The sequence below is a fragment of the Martes martes genome (assembly GCF_963455335.1).
Source record: "Martes martes genome assembly, chromosome: 18".
Lineage (NCBI taxonomy): Eukaryota > Metazoa > Chordata > Mammalia > Carnivora > Mustelidae > Martes > Martes martes.
This window is the reverse complement of record NC_137906.1, coordinates 40,755,755-40,776,817: the sequence shown is the minus strand read 5'-3', so window position 1 is coordinate 40,776,817 and position 21,063 is coordinate 40,755,755. Positions and strand designations below refer to the sequence as shown.

The window sequence follows — 21,063 nt, the reverse complement described above, 5'->3', positions numbered from 1 at the left end:
GATATGCTACAATCCTCAGGTACTGTGCCAGGATGTCAGTAGAAAATTCTAGGATTCAGGAACTCAAGGGAACTATTTAGAAACACTCTTTATTTAATTTTTTAAAAAGACTTATTTATTTATATATTTGACAGAGAGAGAGAGAGAGAGAGAGATCACAAGCAGGCAGAGAGGCAGGCAGAGAGAAGAGAGGAGGAAGCAGGCTCCCCACTGAGCAGAGAGCCCGATGCGGGGCTCGATCCCAGGACCTTGGGATCATGACCTGAGCCGAAGGCAGAGGCTTAAACCCACTGAGTCACCCAGGCGCCCCTCTTTATTTATTTATTTATTTATTTTAAAGATTTTATTTATTTATTTGACAGAGCGAGAGAGAGAGAGTACGCACACAAGTAGGCAGAGAGGTGGCAGAGAGAGGGGGAAGCAGACTCCCCGCCGAGCAGAGAGCCCGATGCGGGGCTCGATCCCAGGACCCCGAGATCATGACCTGAGCTGAAGGCAGAGGCTTAACCCACGGAGCCCCCCAGGCGCCCCAGAAACACTCTTCCGAGGAACGAGGATGACAGGCTGTGCGAGGACTGCTCTCGGCACTGGTTCAGTCTCCAGCCGCGGGAGGGATGGCGTGTGCCCCTGGGTTTGTTGTGACCCCTCCTCCCATTACAGACAGGAACCCATTACCCCTGCTGACCACAGAAACCCAGAACGCTTGAGCTGCTGGCCACAGTGCACTGGCCATGCCTGCTAGTCAGGAAGCTCGCCACACGGCCTTCCTGACAGGACAGTGGCGTCTGTGTGTCTCCGGGCCTACAACCACGGACGGGAGGGGTGAGACTGGGCTTCCTCGGGTTCAGGGGGTTTGGGAGTCCAGACCGAAGGGTTGCGGCTGGGAGCAGCAGTGGGAGCTGGTCCTGTGGACGTGGGCAGGAAAGAGCCCAGGGCAGCGGCCAGCCAGATTGCCGGTGCCATTCATGTGGCTCTGAGGCCCTCTCTCAGCCGAAGTCCATGGTCCTGTTGCCAGGCGGGAGGCTGGTCTGCTGTGACGGGCAGAGTTCGTGCACACTGAGGCAGGCTCATCTGCAGGAGTTCTGGGGGGTCGTGACCCGGCAGTCCGCAGGAGCTCCTGGAGAGCGTGTGGCCCACTGCTCTGGGGAGACCTGGCAGGGGAGAGGAGCCGTCTCTGCCGAGGCTGCTGCTTCTGCAGAGAAGGAGGGGCTGCTGGCTGTCGCCCCACGTGGCTGTCATGTGGGCTGCAGGTGTCTGCAAGTTGAGTGACTCAAGGACCGTGTGGATATCAGACTGGTGAGGGAAGTGGCCGTCTTATCTATTTTTTAAAGATGTTATTTATTTATTTGACAGAGAGAGACACAGCGAGAGAGGGAACACAAGCAGGGAGTGGGAGAGGGGGAAGCAGTCTTCCGGCCGAGCAGGGAGCCTGATGCGGGGCTCGATCCCAGGGTCCTGAGATCATGACCCTAGCCGAAGGCAGCCGTCTAACGACTGAGCCGCCCGGGTCTTGAGAATGGCCTGTCTCTTTGAGGCCTGATCTCATCCTGACTCACTGAGACAGGACCTTCATCCACACCCCCCCCCCTCCTCCTCCCCTTGGTGTGGGCCCTTCCCCCTTCTGTCTGCCCCAGGGCCTGGTGGAGAGGAGCCTGAGGCCAGGCCCAGTTGGGGTCCCGGACTCTGCCTGAGGGGAGCTGGCCAGGGCTGTCTCCATCCGTAGCTTGCTCCAGCCTGCTCTCCCCTGCAGACCCCTGTCCTGGCTCACCTGGCCAGCTCTCCCCGGCCCCTCCCCATCCTCCGTGGCACCCGGCCCTCTGCGTTCTGTTGATCCAGTGCCGCATCTGCGTTGCCTTCGGGATCTGGGAGCAGCCCCCACTGCTCGGAGCCTGCAAGTCGGGAGACCTTGGTGGAAAGCCTGCCTTGGTTGGCCCCCACAGCCCATGGAGCCCCACAGGAGTTGTTTGAGTTGTTTCACATTCTTTTGGATAATCGTCCACTTTGATTTAATTAAAAACAAAAACCTCCCAGCCAGTCCCAGAATTAGCCTGGATCCTCCAGGAAATAGCAAGCCCAGCCGCCGGGCAAGGGCAGCTCAGTTCCCGAAGACGCCAGCAGCCCCCTCCCCCAGAAGACCCGCAGGAACTTGCCCAGAGCATGCCCGGCTGCCCTGGTGCGGCACTGGGGGAATAGTCTAGAGTATGGGGTTTTTCTCTTGATTCTTTCATCTTTCCATTTAAATTTTTTTTCCCTTTTCAACTAATTTCTTATTTTATCAACTTCTGTTTTAAGTCTTTATTAATTTTTGTTTTTACAATTACATTTTTTTAAGAGGGGAGAGGCCTTTTTATGTATTTATTTTTAAAGATTTTATTTACATATTTGACAGAGAGATCACAAGTAGGCAGAGGGGCAGGCAGAGGGAGAGGGAGAAGCAGGCTCTCCACTGAGCAGAGAGCCCGATGCGGGGCTCGATCCCAGGACCCTGGGGTTATGACCTGAGCCAGAGGCAGAGGCTTAACCCACTGAGCCCCTACAATTACATTTTATCTTTTCATTGTATTTAATCTTTTTTTTAAGATTTTGTTTATTTATTTGACAGGGAGAGAGACAGCGAGAGAGGGAACACAAGCAGGGGGAGTGGGAGAGGGAGAAGCAGGCTCCTGCTGAGCAGGGGGCCCGATGCGGGGCACAGTCCCGGAACCCTGAGATCACGACCTGAGCTGAAGGCAGATACCTAACGACTGAGCCACCCAGGCGCCCCTCATTGTATTTAATTTTATATATATATATATATACACACACACATATATATATATATAAAATATATATATATAAAATATATATATATATATATATATATATATATATATATATATATAAAGGTTTTTCATTTTTCACAATTTAGTTTCTTATAACAAACCAAAATACACCCAGGATCTAGTCTGTTGCTCTGTTCTGTTCACCTGTCTGATTATATTCTCTCTCTTTTTTTTTTTTTGGCTTCTGGTCTCTTCTGATTTGTTTAACGTATATTTCTCTGGGGTCATTCTTGCCATTTTAGTGTTTTGTTCTCTCGTTCATGTATTTTCTGGACAGAATACAAGATGAAAATGCTGTTTTATTCCTGTGGTGAGAACATTCTGGAATAGAAGCAACCCCTGAGGGTGAGGTTCGGTCTCCACGTGATGCCATGTTCCAGGTGGTGTCCCCCCTCCCTGAAATTTAGCCCGTGGGGGCAGACCCCTGCTCCTGAAGTGAGGTGGGAGGCCAGGGGCCCTGCGGGATGGTCTGCTGCCGGGCTGCGCCACAGGGGTCCCTGTCCAGTGTCTGGGCAGTGGGTGGCTGCCCTGAGAGCTTGAAGCAGACTGGATGAGGGCCACAGCCCCGGGAGGGCACAGCTGACCCGTGAGGACTGTGGGCACAGACACCGTTAAGCTGGACTGCTCCAGGCTCCAGGGACACAGCGCACCCCCTGCCCTCAGGACAGCCCACAGACGATGAGGCAGGGCAGCTACAGGAGGGGACAGGAGTGTGGGAGGAGGGGGCACCTGGGTGTGGCACCCTGGCATGTCTGGGGGCTGCAGGGAGGCCGATGGGTCCAGTTTGGACATGGGGTCTGACAGCAGAGGTGAGGGTGTGGGGGTACAACACTGGCCGTGCTGTGGGCAATGGGAGACCTAGATGTCTCCGCAGGGTGGGTAGGTGAGTGGCCCCTTGGCTCAGTGCCAGCGTGCCAGCACCAGGTCCTGGCGCGGGCATGAAGGGCTGGGCCTCCAGGTGCCCACGTGGCTCAGGGGACTGTGCTGGTGGGGGCACCCCAGCTGCGCATCTGTCGGATGTCCTGCCGGGTGGGCTCGGGGAGTCAGGTGTGTTCTTTTTTCTGTAGTTGGATTTCATCATTGAACTTTGGTTAGGGCAGGAGAGTGAAAATAACACTGTAACAAAAGCAAGTCCAGAGCTGATTTTGCCGTTGTCGTTTGAGGGCGTTCGGGAGAATGGCGCGTGAGCTTGCCAGAGCCGCCTTTCCCCCGGCGCTCCCCTCGGGCGCTCCCGCGGCCGTGGGCAGCCTGTCCGGGCTGGCGGGCTCGCTCTGCTCCCAGGAGCCACCCAGCGGGGGCTCAGTGTGTTGACCCAGTTGGCAGCCCCGTGCAGGCAGATCGTCACTGTCCTACCACAGGCCTCCTTGCAGGAATAGAATGAGCTGGGGGAGGGTGGCTGCAAATAGGCCATCGTGCCGGCCCACCCCCACGCTCTGGAAGAATGAGAAAATGCACATTAAAAATGTCCACTTAATGAGAATTGTTTTAGTTCACGTAGAGAAGACTAACGGGAGAATCGTATTTCATTCCCGTCAGGAATATGACAGCACCAGCTTTGTTCACATCCCCCAGTCCACGATGTGGGACAAGACCCCCCGACCACTGTCCACCGCTCAGGGCCGAGCACACGTCCGCCGTGTCCAAAATGGTCGGCTGCGTTTTGAAACCTTTGAATTCCGTGTTTCAGGTTTTTGAAGGGCGAGGAAGACTGTGAACATCTGAGAGGGGAAAATACCAGACCGTCTAGCCGTTTACGAAATCAACGTGCAGTCTCGAGCTGCACTGGGGTAGTTGGCGCCCCTGGACCCCCTGCCCCCGAAACCAAAGTCTTGTGTCCCCAGCAACCCTGGCCCCCTCACCTGCGCCAGACACCCCGAGCTCTAGCGCAGGGCCCCCCTCAAGGGCTGGGGTCCTCCACCCGTGTGCCTGCAGGCTCCTCCTCACCGGCTACAGTCTGTTCCACGCAGCTACTTAGCCACAGTCCTGGGGAAACCACGCAGCACAAGGACCTTTGGTTTGTTTTTTTGTTTTTGTTGTTGTTCAGATATTTTATTTATTTGAGAGAGCCTGAGAGCGCACAAGCAGGGGGAGGGGCAGAGGCAGAGGGAGAAGCAGGCTCGCCACTGAGCGAGGGGCCAGTGCGAGGCTCGATCCCGGGACCCTGGGATCATGACCCGAGCTGAAGGCGGATGCTCAACTGACTGAGCCACCCAGGCGCCCCCGCCAGGTACCCATGGTTCTTGAAAGCCACATGGGGGTTTTCGGCATAAGAGCTTTAATCAGGGGGCGCCTGGGTGGCTCAGCGGGTTAAACCTCTGCCTTCCGCTCGAGTCATGATCTCAGGGTCCTGGGATCGAGCCCCGCATCGGGCTCTCTGCTCGGCAGGGAGCCTGCTTCCCCTCCTCTCTCTGCCTGCCTCTGTGCCTACTTGTGATCTCTGTCAAATAAATAAATAAAATCTTTAAAAAAAAAAAAAAGAGCCTTAATCAGTACTGCGAAGCAGTTTGAGTCGGCATAGGCATCTCAGAGTTCCCGAACACGGAGGTGTTTGAGCTCACTCAGTTGTTGAAGGAAAGCGTTGTCATTCTGTTTCAGCTGAGAGAGTCCTTCAGAACCAGGACGGAATAGCCACGTGTCCTGCCGCTGCTTCATGGCGAAGGTCCTTCAGGACCCGTTCTCCCTCCCCCAGTCAGTTGGCTTTCGTGGTGGCTTCAGAAACTGGGTGGGCCCAGGAGATGGGCAGCGGCATTTTCCCCGGTCGGCCAGCTGCCGAAGAAGGCCGCGTGCTGGCTCAGGCCAGGGCGCGCGGCTCTCGATCTCAGCGTCGCGGGTTTGAGCCCCACGCTGGGCGTAGAGCCCACTTCCAAAATAGGAAAACAAGGAACTGATATTAAAATGTTAGATTATGGGAGTAAACTAATGTATTTTACGTAAGTAATCCCTATTAATCGGTTTTCTACTCGCGACATTGACACCCAGTGTATGGGTTTTCATCACCAAGTGGTTCTCCGGTTCTCTGGGGACACCAGCTGGGTGTCCTGCAATTTAATTTGCTCTGACACCAGCTGTCCGGAGTTCACGAAGACCCCACTTCAGGTGTCTGGGCCACCCACACTTCTATCTGACCTGACAGTGAATCCAGGGTCCCCAGGACCCCTCCTCCGGTTTGATAGTTTGCCACAGTGTCTGACAGAACCCAGGAAGAAACTTCACTCACCAGTTAGCAGTTTAAAATTCTTTTTTTTTTTTTTTTTTAATTTTATTTATTTGACAGAGAGAAATCACAACTAGGCAGCGAGGCAGGCAGAGAGCGAGGAGGAAGCAGGCTCCCCGCGGAGCAGTTAGCCTGATGCGGGGCTCGATCCCAGGACCCCGAGATCACGACCCGAGCCGAAGGCAGAGGCCCTAACCCACTGAGCCACCCAGGCGCCCCACCAGTTAGCAGTTTATTTAAAAGGCTACAAGGGAACAGGTAGATGAAGAGGTCTACGGGGCGAGGTCTGGAAGCGTCTGGAATGCAGGGCCTTCCGTGCCCGTGGGGTTTGAGATGCTTCACCTTCCTGGCGTGTTGGTGTGTTCACTAATCTGGAAGCTCTCACAACCTTTTTGTTTTGGGTTTTTTGGGGAGGACCCATTGGTCGTGGGTGATGGGCTCGGTCTCCAGCCTTCTAATCACACGTCGGGTCCCTCGGCCACCAGCCCCCAAGCTGCTCGAGTCCCCTGGGTGGTGTGAAGCCGGGTGAGGCCTACCAGCGGGGGCTGGTCGGGGCCCCTGCAGCTGCTCCTCTCGGCCCCGACCACTCAGTGAATGCCCAGGGGCAGGGACGAGGAGCGCAGAAACGGTTCTTCTTAGCTGGCGATAACACAGAGACACAGCAGGAAGCACAGGCGCCTTCGGTCGCTCACCCGCTCTCCGGAACGTGCTGGGCCCGGACCGCGCGCGAGAGGCCCTGGAAGCAGTGCCCGTCCGGCCCGAGAAGGACCGCTGCCCTGGAGCACTGACTGTCGGAGGGGGGACAGTCGGCCCGTCGTGAAGGGACAGCTTTTCCTTTAAAGTCTTCCTTATCACGAAATAAAACGTTTATTGCAGAAGATAAAGTTGAGCAAAAACAAGGGAACCGAGAGCTGCCCGTGAGCGCGGCGGCAGGGTGACGCGCGGTTCCGGTCTGTCTCATCGCAGCCGCTGCCTCCCCAAACACACCCGACGTCTGAGGAAACCGGAGTTGGGCACCGCCTGCTTTTGAAAGCCCGCGGACACCGTCACTGCCTTGAGGGCCCGCTCCTTCTCTTTACGATGCTGTGGGGGGGCTTAATAAAACGGTTATGTTTATCTTAGAGAAAGTGGGGGGACGGAGGGAGAAGAGAGCCCCCAGCAGTCGTCCCCCCCCCCCGAGCGGGGGCCGAGGGGGCCTTGATCCCAGGACCCTGAGGCCATGACCTGAGGCTGAAACCAAGGGTTGGACACTTAACCCACCAACTGTGCCCCCAGGTGCCCCAGTGCTATCAGAGTTTTTAAAGAAACAAACATTTTACCATTCGGCCTCCACACCACCTCTGGAGAGGAGACCCGCTTTCCTGTCCGAACCACGCTGCTTCTCGTGGCCGCCCCGGCCCCTGCTTGCGTTTACCGCAGTGGCGCCTTCTCCTTCGGCCTCCGGGGGTGCTCTGGGTTCCCTGCTGAGTATAGTCTTCTCTCCTGCAGAGTCCGATGGCCAGCTGTGCGGGGTCACACCCGCCCAGGACGAGGAGCCGCCCGCCTGCCCCGATGAGTTCGACGACTTCGTTACTTTCGAGGCAAGTGCTTCTCACTGCGGGGCTGAGAGGGGTTGGACCTGACACGTCTTGCTTTTTGCCTTCTGAGTCCTGCTCTGCTCAGTGGTGCCCGGGCCGTTTCTGGGGTAATTTACGTGCCATGGAGGGCGGGTCGGGGCTCCCCTTGCAGCCCTGGGCCCATGCTGGGGACTCGGGGGGCTCCTGGTTGTGGCCGCCCCACAGCTGCTCACCCGAGGCCATTGGCGGGGACCCCCTTAGGGCCTCTTGTCAGCAGAGGGCCAGGCTGCACTGCTCAGGCTCTGCAGTGGTGTTGCCGTCACGTGTTCCCAGGCTGCCAGAGCCAGAGCAGGGGACATGCTGTGAAGTTCTGGGTTTTTTGTTTTTTTGTTTTTTAAAGATTTTATTTATTTATTTGACAGACAGAGATCACAAGTAGGCAGAGAGGCAGGCAGAGAGGGGGAAGCAGGCTCCCCACTGAGCAGAGAGCCCGATGCGGGGCTCAATCCCCCGACCCTGGGATCATGACCTGAGCCGAAGGCAGAGGCTTTAACCCACCGAGCCACCCAGGCGCCCCTGAAGTTCTGGTTTTACCGAATTTCAGATCATTTTCTGGGTTTAGGGACTTCTAACACCTCATGCCCCTTTGCCACCTGCCCCCACGGTTGCTATGGTTACATGGTGTCACCTGTAACTGTGGGTGTTTTGTTCTCTGCGTGGCAGGGAAGTCTCTGAGCAGCCACAGAAGACAGACCACACGGTTGTGTCACACCAGCGGAGGGGTGGTCAGATGCCGGGATAGCCCGTGTGACTGGACGTGGCATTTTGTCTTAGGATGTACATCAGAAACTCAGGAGCCCCTGGGGAGCTGTTGCCCAGCGAGGGTGCAGGGAACAGCGCTGGGCTGTGGCGCGGTGGCTGTGAGCCTCGGCGCCTTGCTAAAGTGAGGTGGTGGCACGAGGCAGCTTCCCAGAGTCCATAGGAGTTCACTGCTTTCCTTTGGAGTCTTGTGTCCTGGCTCTGAGGGGGGCTGCTCCAGGCATGGGTCAGCCCACAGACAGCATGGGTTCACTTTGACTGTCACTTCTGATGCCACAGACCTCTTCTGGGCCCTTGGAGAGTATTCAGTACTCACGGCTTTGTCCTGAAGTACCAGCCAGGTCTGAGCCCCCCAAGGGCAGGGACCACGCGGCATTGCATCCTGTTCGGTGAGGTTGGCGTGTTCATTCTGTGTGTGTGTGACCTGGGGTTCCCAGGTTGTGTCCTGCCATTGGCGCCTGCGAGTCCTTATGGCTGGCTGGGGGCTGCAGGCGTGCGGGACTCTGCCGTGTCATGTGTCAGTCTCATGGACCGCCAGACCGTGTGATGGAGAGAGGCGCTTACCTCACCGGAGTGGGGCGGCTGGCTTGACAGCAGGGCGGCTCTGTGCACCTTGACTTACCTTGGGTTTCCCAGCAGTGCAGCTTAGGTCAGGGGAGTCCTTCTTGCCTTGTTTGGAGCAGCTGGGGGGGTTGCAACCCTTAGGCCGAGACGCTTGTGCAGGTAGCCTCGGACCTTTATCCCCCCTCCCAGCAGAGCCAGGTCCGAGCGTCAGTATCTTCCACTCCGTCCCTCGTCAGGGTTCTGCTAGGGCGTTCTATCATTTCACACGCTTTCTGTGGGGGTGGGTGTAGTGGGTTGAGTGGTAGTTTCCCAAAAGATAGGATCACTCGGGACCTGTGAACGTGACCTTATTATTTCGAGAAAGGGTCCTTGTACATGTCATTAAGTTGAGGGTTTTGAGATGAGATCGTGCTGGGTGGTAAGTAGGCTGGGCCCTGAGTCTAGTGACAGGTGTCCTTAGATGGGGAGACACACAGGAGCCTGCGACGGAGCCGTGGGGGCTGGAGGGACGGAGCCACGTGCCCAGGGCTGCCGGGGCCCACCAGGAACCCCCCCCTTGGAGCCTTGCTGACAGCGCCAGAACCAAGAGGACACATTTCTGTTGTTCGAGACGCCCAGTTTGTGGTCGCTTGTTGCGGCAGCCCAGGACACTGACACGGAGTCTGTGAGTCAGTGGTGAAGGGCATCAACACTTTTTTTTTTTTTTAAGATTTTATTTGTTTATTTGACGGACAGAGATCACAAGCAGGCAGAGAGGCAGGCAGAGAGAGAGGAAGGGAAGCAGGCTCCCCGCTGAGCAGAGAGCCCGACACGGGGCTCGATCCCAGGACCCCGGGATCATGACCTGAGCCGAAGGCAGAGGCTTTAACCCACTGATCCACCCAGGCGCCCCGCATCAACACATTTTGTGCTTAAAGAGCCCATGTGGCCAAAAAACGTGGCAGCCTCTGAGGCTGGGACTGCCTCCTGAGTCCTGGACCGTGGGCGGGGGTCCTGTCCGACTCTGGCCCCCTCCTAGCCTCTGTGCCGGTGGACCCCTGAGGCCCACGAGAGTGTGGTCCTCCCGCCTCTGTGTGCCCTCAGGGAACCGGCTCCCACCTTGCACGTGTCACCTTCAGAAGGTGTTGTAGGAATCTGATGTTTCAGAGAATGCAAAAGGGATGCTTCTGACTTTTTTTTTCCAGAAAGGAGGAAACATTTATTTTTAAGGCTTTTGTTGTTGTTGTTGTTACTTTTGAAAAACAGTTAATACTTTATATTTGAAGAGTTTTATTTAGCCATTCAGAAAATGGAGCAGATAGTGCAGAGAGTGCCCGTTCTTCTCACCGCACACGGGTCCCCCGACACAGATGGTCACGAACACTGTGCTGTAATCCGTGTGCTACGTTTGTTAGACTTGATGACCCAGTATTGATGTCTTGTGGGTAACGGAAGCCCATAGTTGACATTAGGGGTCCCTTTTGGTGTTAATGCATTCTGGGGGGGATTTATTATAATTTTTTAAAAGATTTTATTTATTTCTTTGAGAGAGAAAGACCACAAGCGGGGTGGGGTGGGGCGGAGAGGGGCAGAGGCAGAGGGAGATGCAGACTCGGCGCTGAGCTGGGAACCTGATGAGGTTCTTGACGCCAGGACCCCAGGACCCAAGCCGAAGGCAGGCGCCCACCGACGGAGCCCCTAGGCGCCCCATGTGTTCTGTGGGTTTGAGCAAGTGTCCAAGGTCATGTGCTCACTGGGCGGCACGGTACAGAGGAGTTGCGCTGCCTCCAACACCCTCTACTCCCGGGATTCATCCCTCTTTCCCCGCCAGAACCTGGCAGCAGCTGATCTTCTGCTGTCTGCACAGTTGTGCCTTTTCCAGAATGTCACAGAGTTGGAATCCAGTGTGTGGCTTTGCTGACTGGGTTCTATCGCTTAGTTACATGCGTTCAAGGCTTTTCCATGTCGTCTTAATGCTTTTTATGATTTTTAGATGTAACTTTCAGGGGATTGGAACCAAATATTGTGAAACTTATAGAAAGATGTTCTTTCTTTTTTTTCTTTTTTTTTTTTTTAAGATTTTATTTATTTATTTGAGAGAGATCACAAGTAGGCGGAGAGAGAGAGGGGTAAGCAGGCTCCCGCTGAGCAGGGAGCCCGATGTGGGGCTCGATCCCAGGACCCTGGCATCATGACCTGAGCTAAAGGCAGAGGCTTTAACCCACTGAGCCAGTCAGGCGCCCCGAAAGATGTTCTTTTTAAAATATCTTGCACATCCTGTAATCTTAAAGTTCCGTAAAAATGTGGGTGGAGAATATGTGCGTTACACCCAGATATCCCATTTGGAGACCCTCGGCTGGTGATCTTCAGCGCTAAGTCAGCCTTGTGCTAACTTCCTGATGGAACACACAGCAGTGTGGGTCGAGGCGCCTGGGCAGTTCCCTGCTGGGCCGCTACCGGACTCTCCTCTGCTTCCTGTTTGCTCCTTGCCTGAGACACCTCCTAGGAGAGTGACCGATGTGGCCTTTCTGAGAAGAGGGGGATGGGGTGAGGACTAAGTAAGATTTGTCACATTCACGGGAATGCAGGGGGGAGGGCGGCATGCCCAAGGCCCCTGCAGCCTGCCTGGGTGAGCTCATCACTCGGGGCAGTGGGGAGGGTCACAGAGAACAGACACAAACAGGGATGATAAGAGTTGTCCCTGCTGTGCCTCCCCTGTTCCTCCCTCCTTCTCCCACCGAGGCCTCTAGAGGAAAGAGCCGCCTTAATAAAATGATGGGGACTGTGACTTTTGTGCAAACTGTTACAACAGAGGTTTGAAAGTCAAGAACAAAAGCCACTGTTCTGTAGTCTGTTAAAAACCCAACAAGGACACTTCCTGAACTTTGCCTCTCTTCCCTGGTGAGCACAGCAGGACGGTTAATGGAGCATGTCTGGGAGCAGGTTAAACTTTCCCCAAGGCCGCGATGTCCCTTCAGGGGAGCGTGCAGGTTTTGCTGGACCTCAGCAGACTAGCAAATAGAAGGCCACGAGGTTAGTCGTGAGAAGCTAGTGACCGTTCTGGACAGGCGTCCCCCGTGTTTGCGAGCATGCCTTCCCAGAGCTGGTGTGTGGAGCCAGGCGAGGCCTGTTGAGGCTGCTGGGGCTGGCGCCTGAGAGTGTGAGGAGCAGTCGGTGTCCCTCAGAGGGACCGTGACCTGGGCAGTGAGGATACCAGGCAGCGTTGGGCACGTGTGAGCTCCTCGCCGCTGGCTCCGAAGCCAGCGTCCGTGTCCGTCGGCAGATCCTTTGTCAACCAGTGAAGGTAACAGTAGCATGCGGCAGAGTTTTCCAAATGCACTTGGATTTTCCAATGAGTTCATCTTAACATCTGCAATTTGTAAATATTTTAAAAGAAGATAGCATGGATTTGCCTAGCTCTGTGGGCTTCTGGGCAAAGTTGGGTCCTTTGTGGTGGCAGATACGAGCTGCCGGGTCGGGTATGTGAGCTGGTCCCGTGTCTCGTGTGCGCCACGGGGAGGCGCCCTTCTCCGGCAGGCAGGTGTAGCCGGCTGCTCTGGACAGCGGCCTGGCTTGCCGACATTTATTGGGGCAGATGCTGGGGGCGAGCAGGGGAGGCAGCACCCGCGGGGCTAGCGCGTTCTGACCCCCTCCGGCTGCGGGCACGGAGGGGGCCTCCGGGACGCTGTTTACCATTTAGGACAGATAAGGCATAAGCGCAAGCTTGAAGCCTTCAGTGAAGCGGAAGCCGTGCTCGCTCGCCTGTGCGGCTCTCCTTCAAGGTGGGAGGAATGGATCTGCTTCAGGAAGGAGCCGTCGGAGCTGGGGGGGCGCTCGCCCCGCTCTGCCTGTTGGAGAGGAGGGCGAGTCGCCTGGAGCGGAGGGTGTGTGCCCGGCCTGCGGCCGTCAGGCTCGTCGTGCAGCGTCCGTCTCGCGCTTTCTGTGTCCGTGGAGACGGGCTTCCACCCTGAGCTGTCCTGTCCAGGCGCCGGGGGCGCTTCGGGCTGCAGCCCTGGCCTCAGCTGCGTGATTCTCGTGAGCTCCTTGCAGGCGAAGTAACCAGGACCAAGAGCCCGCACCTCCTCCCCTTCCCGGGAAAAAAGGCTCCGCTCCGTGCTGAGCTGGCCTGCCCTGGCGCACACGAGGCGGCCTGTCAAGGGCCCGGGGCCCGTGCCGGCGGTGGGGGGAAGCGCTGTGCTACTTCGGCGGTGTTGGTGGGTGGACTTTTTGTAAAGCCGACCTCGAGAGTTAAGTGCTTTTCCCTATAGGAAGCCATCTCAGGGTCCGCAGTCTGTGACTTCGGGGCCTCGCTGGGCCTGCCCGCTGAGGATTGCCGTGTGCGGTCCTGCCCGCTTCCGGGGTCTGAGGACTGAGCGGGTGAGGAAGGGAGGGCCGCGACGGACTGCCTTGCAGACAGAGAGCCGTGGGGCTCGGGGGTCTTCCTCCTGTTCTTGGGCGACCCCCAGGCGTCACCCCCTCTGCGAGGGTGCAGTGCCGCCTGGGCGGCGAACCAGCAGCCGGCCCGCGGCGGGCGTCAGGAACCGGTTGCGGACTTGGCGCCTGCTCTGCTGCGCCTCTTCCGCGGGCTCAGCCGCCGACGTGCGGGTGCCCGCCCAGCTCCGACGGCCCGTCCCTGCTGCCCGAGCGCAGAGTCAGCCCTGAGCCCGGCTGGAGGCGATACCTGCTCCTTGACGACGACCCGCTGAGAGTGATTTCCCGGGTTCAGATTCGGAAGGGAGGGTTTTAGGGGCTCCTCAGTAGCCTTCGATTCTGAGGAAGATGGGTTCTTCCCTTGGAAACATGGGTGGCGCCCTTCCTCTCCTGTCATTCCTTTGTCCTCTGGCCGCACACATAGCTGGGACTCTGAGCCCACAGGGACTGGTGAACCCCACAGTCTTCCAGGTTTCTTTCCATACCAGCCTGTGTGGTCTCTTAATCCCAGTCCCGTCTTGCAGATGACGCAACAGGGCTTGGAGTGGTTGGGACCCTCGTGTGGGGTCACTGGGCTGGCAGACGGTGGATGGAGGATGGACCCTGGCCTGTCATCGGTGCACTAGGGTGCCACCAGCTCGGCCTGGGCCCTTGATGCCTCTTCAGTGGGGCGAGGAGCCGTGGGGTGCAGCCTTGAGAGGTCCTCAGAGTTAGTGGAGGACCGGTCTCTTCTTAGCACAGCACCTCCGAGCACACTGTCCTCTGGTGACATCAGAATGACAGGACAGAGTGCACCTTTTCCAGCTGCTTTTCTGGAATCTTACTAGTTCTCAAGGTTGGTTTTTTTTTTTCTTTTTAAAGATTTTGTTTATTTATTTGACAGAGAGATGTCACAAGTAGGCAGAGAGAGAGAGAGAGAGGAGGAAGCAGGCTCCCTGCTGAGCAGAGAGCCCAATGCGGGGCTCGATCCCAGGACCCTGAGACCATGACCCGAGCCGAAGGCAGAGGCTTTAACCCACTGAGCCACCCAGGCGCCCCTGTTCTCAAGTTGTTAACCTCAGATTATTTTGAGCGTGGAGTGTTGGCTACTTTCCCTAACCAGTGCAGTTGCGTTGTAATTAAAGCTAAGACGATGAATTGAAAATGGCTTGTGAAATGATTCTTTGAGTTGAAGTCATTTGCACTGTGCTAGACATGGGCACTGGGTCCAGAAGAGAAAACAAAGATAGCTTTTGTGGAAAGTAGACCTTTAACCAGTGAATGTAATGGGTTGGTTAATAATCAATGAGTTAGTATTTGAGGTTAGACCCTGGAGTTGAATTTCAAAGCAGTAGCCACATCATACAAAACTGATGGTGACTTATTTATTTATTTATTTTTAAAAAGATTTCATTTATTTATTTGACAGATCACAAGTAGGCAGAGAGGCAGGCAGAGAGAGAGGAGGAAGCAGGCTCCCTGCTGAGCAGAGAGCCCGATGCGGGGCTCGATCCCAGGACCCTGGGATCATAACCGGAGCCAAAGGCAGAGGCTTTAACCCACTGAGCCACCCAGGTACCCCTGACGGTGACTTTTAATTAGCATGTTCTTGCGTATTCTTCGGATCGACATCATCCCAGTGCTGCTAGGCACACGTGAGGGGCCGCACTGGGATTTGTCCCATGGTGTTGGGACCCTCCTAGCTGTTTTAGGTGCGCCTACCCGGCTAACTTTCAGAATTGCTCTAGTGGTTTTTCTGCTATGGAACATGGGTCTGTGTTTCAGTTTTGAAAACCGTTGGATATTCGTTCCCGGGTTTCGGCACCAAAGGAAAAAAACAGACAAAAAAAACCCGTTTGGATTTTTTTGTTAAGCCAGTATTTCTGCTTAGAGGTGCCGCTGGGACCCTGCCTGAGGCTGTCTCTCTGCGTGGTGTCTCGATGCCTGCAGTAAGGTACTGTGGGGCGTTGAGGTTCACGGACGCGGGGTCATTTCAGGGTATGGGACTAACTGCTGGCACTCTCTCCTAGGCCAACGAGGTGACAGACAGCGCATACATGGGGTCTGAGAGTACCTACAGCGAGTGTGAGACCTTCACAGACGAGGACACGAGCACCCTGGTGCACCCAGAGCTGCAGGCCGAAGGGGACGCGGACAGCGCTGGGGGCTCAGCCGTGCCCTCTGAGTGCCTGGACGCCATGGAGGATCCTAGTCACGGCGCTCTGCTGCTGCTCCCAGGCAGGTCTGTACCCTGCCCGTTGCTTCCCGGACACCGAGGGCATGTGTCCTGTGGGCGTGGTGGGTTTGTGGAGGGGTTGGTGTCAGAGAGTGCTGCGGAGTCCTTGTACCTGGGGAGAAAGTGGACCCTCCAGCGTGGCCTGGAGTCCCGCTGAGAGCCTGCGCCCACTGCCCAGCACGTCCGCCAGCGACAGCCAACCACCCAGGAAGGAGGCATTCCTGCCGGCAGCAGACAACCCTGGTTGTACGCGCTGCACGACGTCGAGAGAGACTTGACCCTGGGTTTCTCACTGAAGTTCTTAGAAACCAGGGCAGGACACCACGTTCGGGCCACATCTCCCAGCAGGATCTTATGCTTGTCTTAGCCGCACCCCTCCCCAGATCTCCTGCTCCTGTCCCCCCTTCACCTGCCCCAGGTGTCCCCATGTGTTTGAAGACCAGCGAAGGGAGGGGGCAGTGTCCGGCAGGTGCGGACCTGGAAGAGAACTTGCACCGGCCCTGTGCCGTGTGGGAAGCCGTTATGCTTCCCAGCTTTGGAAGTGGTTAGGTTTTATCTCGTGTTGCTTGTGTTGATTTCGTTCCTCGTGTGGCCTCCCAGAGTTGTTGGATTTTCCTCTTTAACTGAAGTACTGCGTAGTGGCGTGTGAGTGCGGGTAGGCCAGCAGCTCGCAGGTATCCGGCTGCTGATGACGGCCGCGCTGTCCCCGGGCTCACGCCTCCATCGCGGTGACCACACAGAACTGTAGCCTTTGTACACCTGGCTGCTTCTGCCTGACGCCGTGGCTGTTGAGCTGCACCCCGAGTTCTGTGCTGGTTGTCCGTCGTCTTCATTATTGTTACTCTGCGGCGTGAGCGTGCGGTAGCTTTAATTCATTGCTGGTGGCCGTCTGGGTCGTTCACAGCCTTGGCTTTGTGAACGAAGCTGCTGCAAACAGCACGTGTCTGGGTGGCCAGTTTGTCCCTAGGAGTGGGGCAGTGTGCTGCCTCTGCCGCATGCCTGTGGGGCTGTGGGACAGGTACAGACTGGGCTTCTCATAGGTGCCTGCTGCTGCCTCGGGGTTCTGGAAGCAGCCTGCTCCTTTTCCGGAGGGTGTGCAGTGTGGGTGCAGGGTCGTCCTGACTTGCATGAGGGCCTTTTCTTGCATCGATTGCCCCTTTGATCTTTTTTGCAAAGTGCCTGTCCCAGTCTTTCATACCCTTGTTTATCGCAGGGTCTACAGACTTTTTCTGCCAAAGGCCAGATCATAAATATTTTTTGACCTGCAGGTCATGTGGTCTCAGTGACAACTCCTCGGGCTTCGCTGGTCAGGTGCATTGTGGTTACGGCTCATGGCCGTGTCCCAGTCTGACCTTACAAACACAGGCCATGGGTGTGATTTGGTGTCTCCCATCTGTTGAGTTGTCATTTTCTTTTGATTTGTAGGAGTTGGGGTTCTTTTTTCAAGATGTTATTTATTGGAGAGTGTGAACGAATGAGAGGGAGCACGAGCTGGGGGAGGCCCTGGAGGGGGCAGAGGGAGAGGGAGAAGCTGGCCCCCCGCAGAGCAGGGAGCCCGGCACGGGGCTCGATCGCAGGACCCCCAGGTCGTGACCTAAGCAGAAGGCAGACACGAACCAGCTGAGCCACCCAGGTGCCACCTCTGTACTGTTTTAGAAATTTTGCTTGCTTTGTATGACTATGATGTTTACTCCCATTTTCTTTCAAAAGCTGTATTTTTGCACTCTTTATTCAGATCTGTCATCTCTCCATAACTCATTTCTGGGTGGGGTGTGAGGTTGGGGTCATTTCGCAAATGAGTGTCCAGTCGACTCAGCCTCAGCTTTGAGTGGGTTCCTCCTTCCTTCCCTGTCTGGTGTCCCCGTGGGCCTGGGAGGCCGCTGAGTGTGTGTGGGCCTGGGGCTGGGCTGCGCCGCCTGTTCTGTCTGCCCGTCCTCGGGTCAGTGCCACACAGTCTCTGACTCCAGCGCGTTGGAGGTCGGACTGCGGGTACGTAACCCTCCAGTCCTCTTCTTCAAGGCTGTGTTGGTGCCTTTGGCCCTTTGCCTCTCCCTGGGGCCTTTAGAATGCACACGTTGGTTTCCGGACAAAGAAGTCTGCAGGGATTCCGGTTAGAGTTGTCCTGATACAGCTCAGTGCGGGGAGAATCAGCATCTTCTCCGTGTATCGGTCTTCCAGTCTTAGAGCAGAGTATCTCACTCCATTTATTTGTATTTTTCGTTTGTGTATTTTCATTTAATTTTTTTTAGAGACAGAGCGGGGAGGGAGGGACAGAGGGAGAAAGAATCTCAAGCAGGCCGCATGCGCAGCAGGGAGCCTGGTGTGGGTCGATCTCCTGACCCTGAGATCCGGACCTGAGCTGCGGTGGGACGCTCAGCCGCCTGAGCCACCAGAAGCCCTCGTTTATGTGTGTGTGAACATGCTTCCGGGTGTGCTTCTAAGGATGGTAAGAAGTAAGGGCTCATCCCCACGTCAGTTCGCTCAGACTCCATTGCTTCTGAAAGCGGGTACGTGTAGGACCGTGGAGGTTGTCCTTGGTGGCTTCAGGACCGCTCCCTGGATGCGCACGTTTGTGGGTAGGAAATTGGAACTTGGTCTGTTAGCCGTGTTGGTCTGGGGTACATACACAGATCCGGTTCCTGTCCCTCACTGCGTGTGCGTCGGTCACTGGGCTCTCCGAGGCCCCCTTTCCTTTTCTGAGAGGGGCAGCTCTCAGATTCTCAGCGCTAGCGGAGTTGCGGATGACAGCACGGCTGTTCTCTGTTGCCCCGGGTGGAGCCCTGAGCCCCCGCCTTCGGCTCAGCCTCTGCCAGCTCCAGGCGTGCCCAGGCACCTCCCTGGCCCCGTGACCCCATGCTCTGGAAGCTGGGTGTAGAGGAGTGCGCGATCTCCCTCTCAGAAGGAGGACAGATGCTAGCAAGCCCTTGACGTTCCCTGCCTGGAGTCTGCTCTTCTGAATTTTACATCATGGCAGAAGTCTCGCACCCACACTGGCCGGTGGCTCCAGGAAGAAGCATGGGTGCATTCACAGGAGACAGGGGCCTGTGTCTGCTGTGAATGCTGATGTGTGGAGTTGCTGAGCAAATTGGGATGTGTTGAAAGTATACAACGAACCCCAGATTTCCGAGACTTGTTATGAAATAAAGAATATCGACATGTGCCTGGGTGGCTCATTCGGGGAGGCACCTGCCTTCAGCTCAGGTCATAATCCCCGGGTCCTAGGATCGAGCCTCACATTGGGCTCCCGGCTCAGCGGGGAGCCTGCTTCTCCCTCTGCCCCTCCCCCATGCTCATGCTCTCTCTGTCAAATAAACAAATAAAAATCTTTAAAAAACAAAATAGGGAATATAAAATTGTGCCTCTGAAGTGATATTTTGGATACATTGGAGTAAGTTAAAATATATTATTAAAATCCGTTTCACCTATTCATTACTGCTTTCGAACACGGCTGCTAGAACATTTGAACTCGGACATGTGGCCCGTGGTGCGTTCTGCTGGAAGGTACCGTCACACCCTCGGTTTTGCGGCCACAAGTCACAGTGTGTCACTTGTGTTTTGCCTTTGCAGATCCCAGCTGCACAGCCGGTCTGTCGTCACGGTGATAGGTGGTGAGGAGCATTTTGAGGACTATGGCGAGGGCAGTGAGGCGGAGCTGTCCCTGGAGACCCTCTGCAACGGGGAGCATGGCTGCAGAGACTCCGCTTTCCCTACCCCCAGGTAATGCCGCCCTGCACCGCTGGGGGGGGTGTGCATGTATGGACACGTGTGTACGTGTCTGTGTGTGTGTGTGTGTGTGTGTGGTGAGTGTGAGGGAGGGAGAGAACACTGCAGCTATGTAATACAGCATAGTTACCATGTTTTACATTCAGTCTCTTCGTAGCTGCAAGTTTGTGCCCTTTGGTCAGCCTCTGTGGGCGGCTTTATCATCAGAAATGATATCTTTTAATTCATTTCCTTCTAATGGTCTGGGGAGTTCTGGCTGCCTGAGCTGAAGGTTGAGGCCTTCACTCATGGGGCCGGGTCCTCCCAGCTCACCTTCCTCCTAGGGCTTCGCTTGTGTCCACACGAGGGGCCTGTGCACCTGGCCGCCTGTCGCTGGTGACTGGCCCATCTGAGGCCATTCCTGCCCCGACAGGCGAAACTCCTGCCCGGCTCAGCAGCCGGTGCGTGTCGGTCGCCTCTCCCCTTGGTGACCCGCTCTTGAAACCCTCCCCCTTTGCTGACAGCAGAAGCCGAGTGTCTCTGAACCCGCATCTGCGAGACCCTTCCTTTGTCCAGACTGTTGCCTGCCCCAGAGGACCCACCGGCCTGGGAGAGGGCCTCTGTGGCCAGTCTCTGGGAGTTGGCGTGAGTGACGCGCGTGAGTGCTTTTAGCAGCTTTCCTTCTTGGTGGTATCGACGCGGAGGCCGAGGCCTGGGAGCTGCAAAACGTGTGTCTGTCCAGCCTGGTGGTCTTCCTTGTCTGCTTAGTCTGTGCCTCTCACGTGGTCTTCTCACTGTTTTCTGTCTCAGGTGGAACTTCCACACCACCAGTGACATTTCCCCTCAGCCTGTCCTTACGTGGAACTTCCACACGGGCTTGCAAAAGCCGGCAGGCCCTAGCGCCGCGGGGACACGGCCGCCCCTCTGCGTTCAGTTTCCTGCAGCAGGCGCCCGCCAGCGCCCTGAAAGTCCCCTGAGACTAGGTCGCAGGGAGGCAGATAGAACCCCGAGTTTCTAACGAAGGTCTGAACGACAGAGTTAGCGCTGACCCCTCACGCACGCACCGTTTCTGAGGCTGCTGGGCTTCAGAGCGGTTACTGAAGTAGCTCCCGTCCCGGAACTGAGACCCGCCCTCGTGCTTTGCTCTCCCGTTGATGTGTTTTGGACAAAGGAGAAAGTAGTGTGTCCAGCCATTTACTTGTTAGAGAAGCGTTTTTGTTTTACGATGAAGCCCGTGGGCCACACCTGTTTCCTCTGAGCACCTGACCAGGAAGGAGCAGATGTGTGGCCAGGTCCCCTGCTACTCGAGCTGGCGCGTGTCACCGGGCCTGGAGGTGATGTTGAGGGAGGTGGGCTCCCGGCAGTCCAAGGAAAGAGCCAGAATCCCGCACAGCCGGGCGGCTGACAGCGTGCTTCTGTCCGGCCCCTCCGTGAAGTGGCAGACGGCCTGGGGGTGCGCACTGTGTCCTGAGCGGACACTTCTCGTCTCTCTAGCGCCGACCCGCTGGCCGCGAAGCTGCACTGCATCCTCACTGACGAGGCTTTTGAGTTTTACTGTAGCCAGTGCCACAAGCAGATCAACCGCCTCGAAGATCTTTCTGCTCGCCTGAATGATCTTGAACAGAATAGGTAACGGTCTGGTGCCTGGCCGTGCTCTTTGTTCACGCGGAGGGAGAGTCTAGGTCGCCGCACTCCGGGCGGTGGCTCTGGCCACAGGTGCCACTGCCGCCGAAAGACGAGTGTGCCGGCAGCGGGACTCTT

The 21,063-nt window shown here is 56.3% G+C and overlaps 1 protein-coding gene across 4 annotated transcripts in view; it reads left to right on the top strand.

Annotated features, from left to right (window-relative positions):
* RAB11FIP3 (RAB11 family interacting protein 3) overlaps window positions 1–21,063 on the top strand; it is a gene marked incomplete at its 5' end in the record, with an annotated part of 78,563 nt that overhangs the window by 37,793 nt on the left and 19,707 nt on the right. For 2 of the 4 annotated variants that reach the window (XM_080830011.1, XM_080830010.1), the window contains 4 exons: window positions 7,525–7,616; window positions 15,395–15,606; window positions 19,168–19,317; window positions 20,797–20,931. In XM_080830011.1, the coding sequence (XP_080686137.1) occupies window positions 7,525–7,616; window positions 15,395–15,606; window positions 19,168–19,317; window positions 20,797–20,931 (589 nt within the window). The remainder of the gene's footprint in view (window positions 1–7,524; window positions 7,617–15,394; window positions 15,607–19,167; window positions 19,318–20,796; window positions 20,932–21,063) is intronic. The other 2 variants (XM_080830013.1, XM_080830012.1) reach the window with 1 other exon arrangement.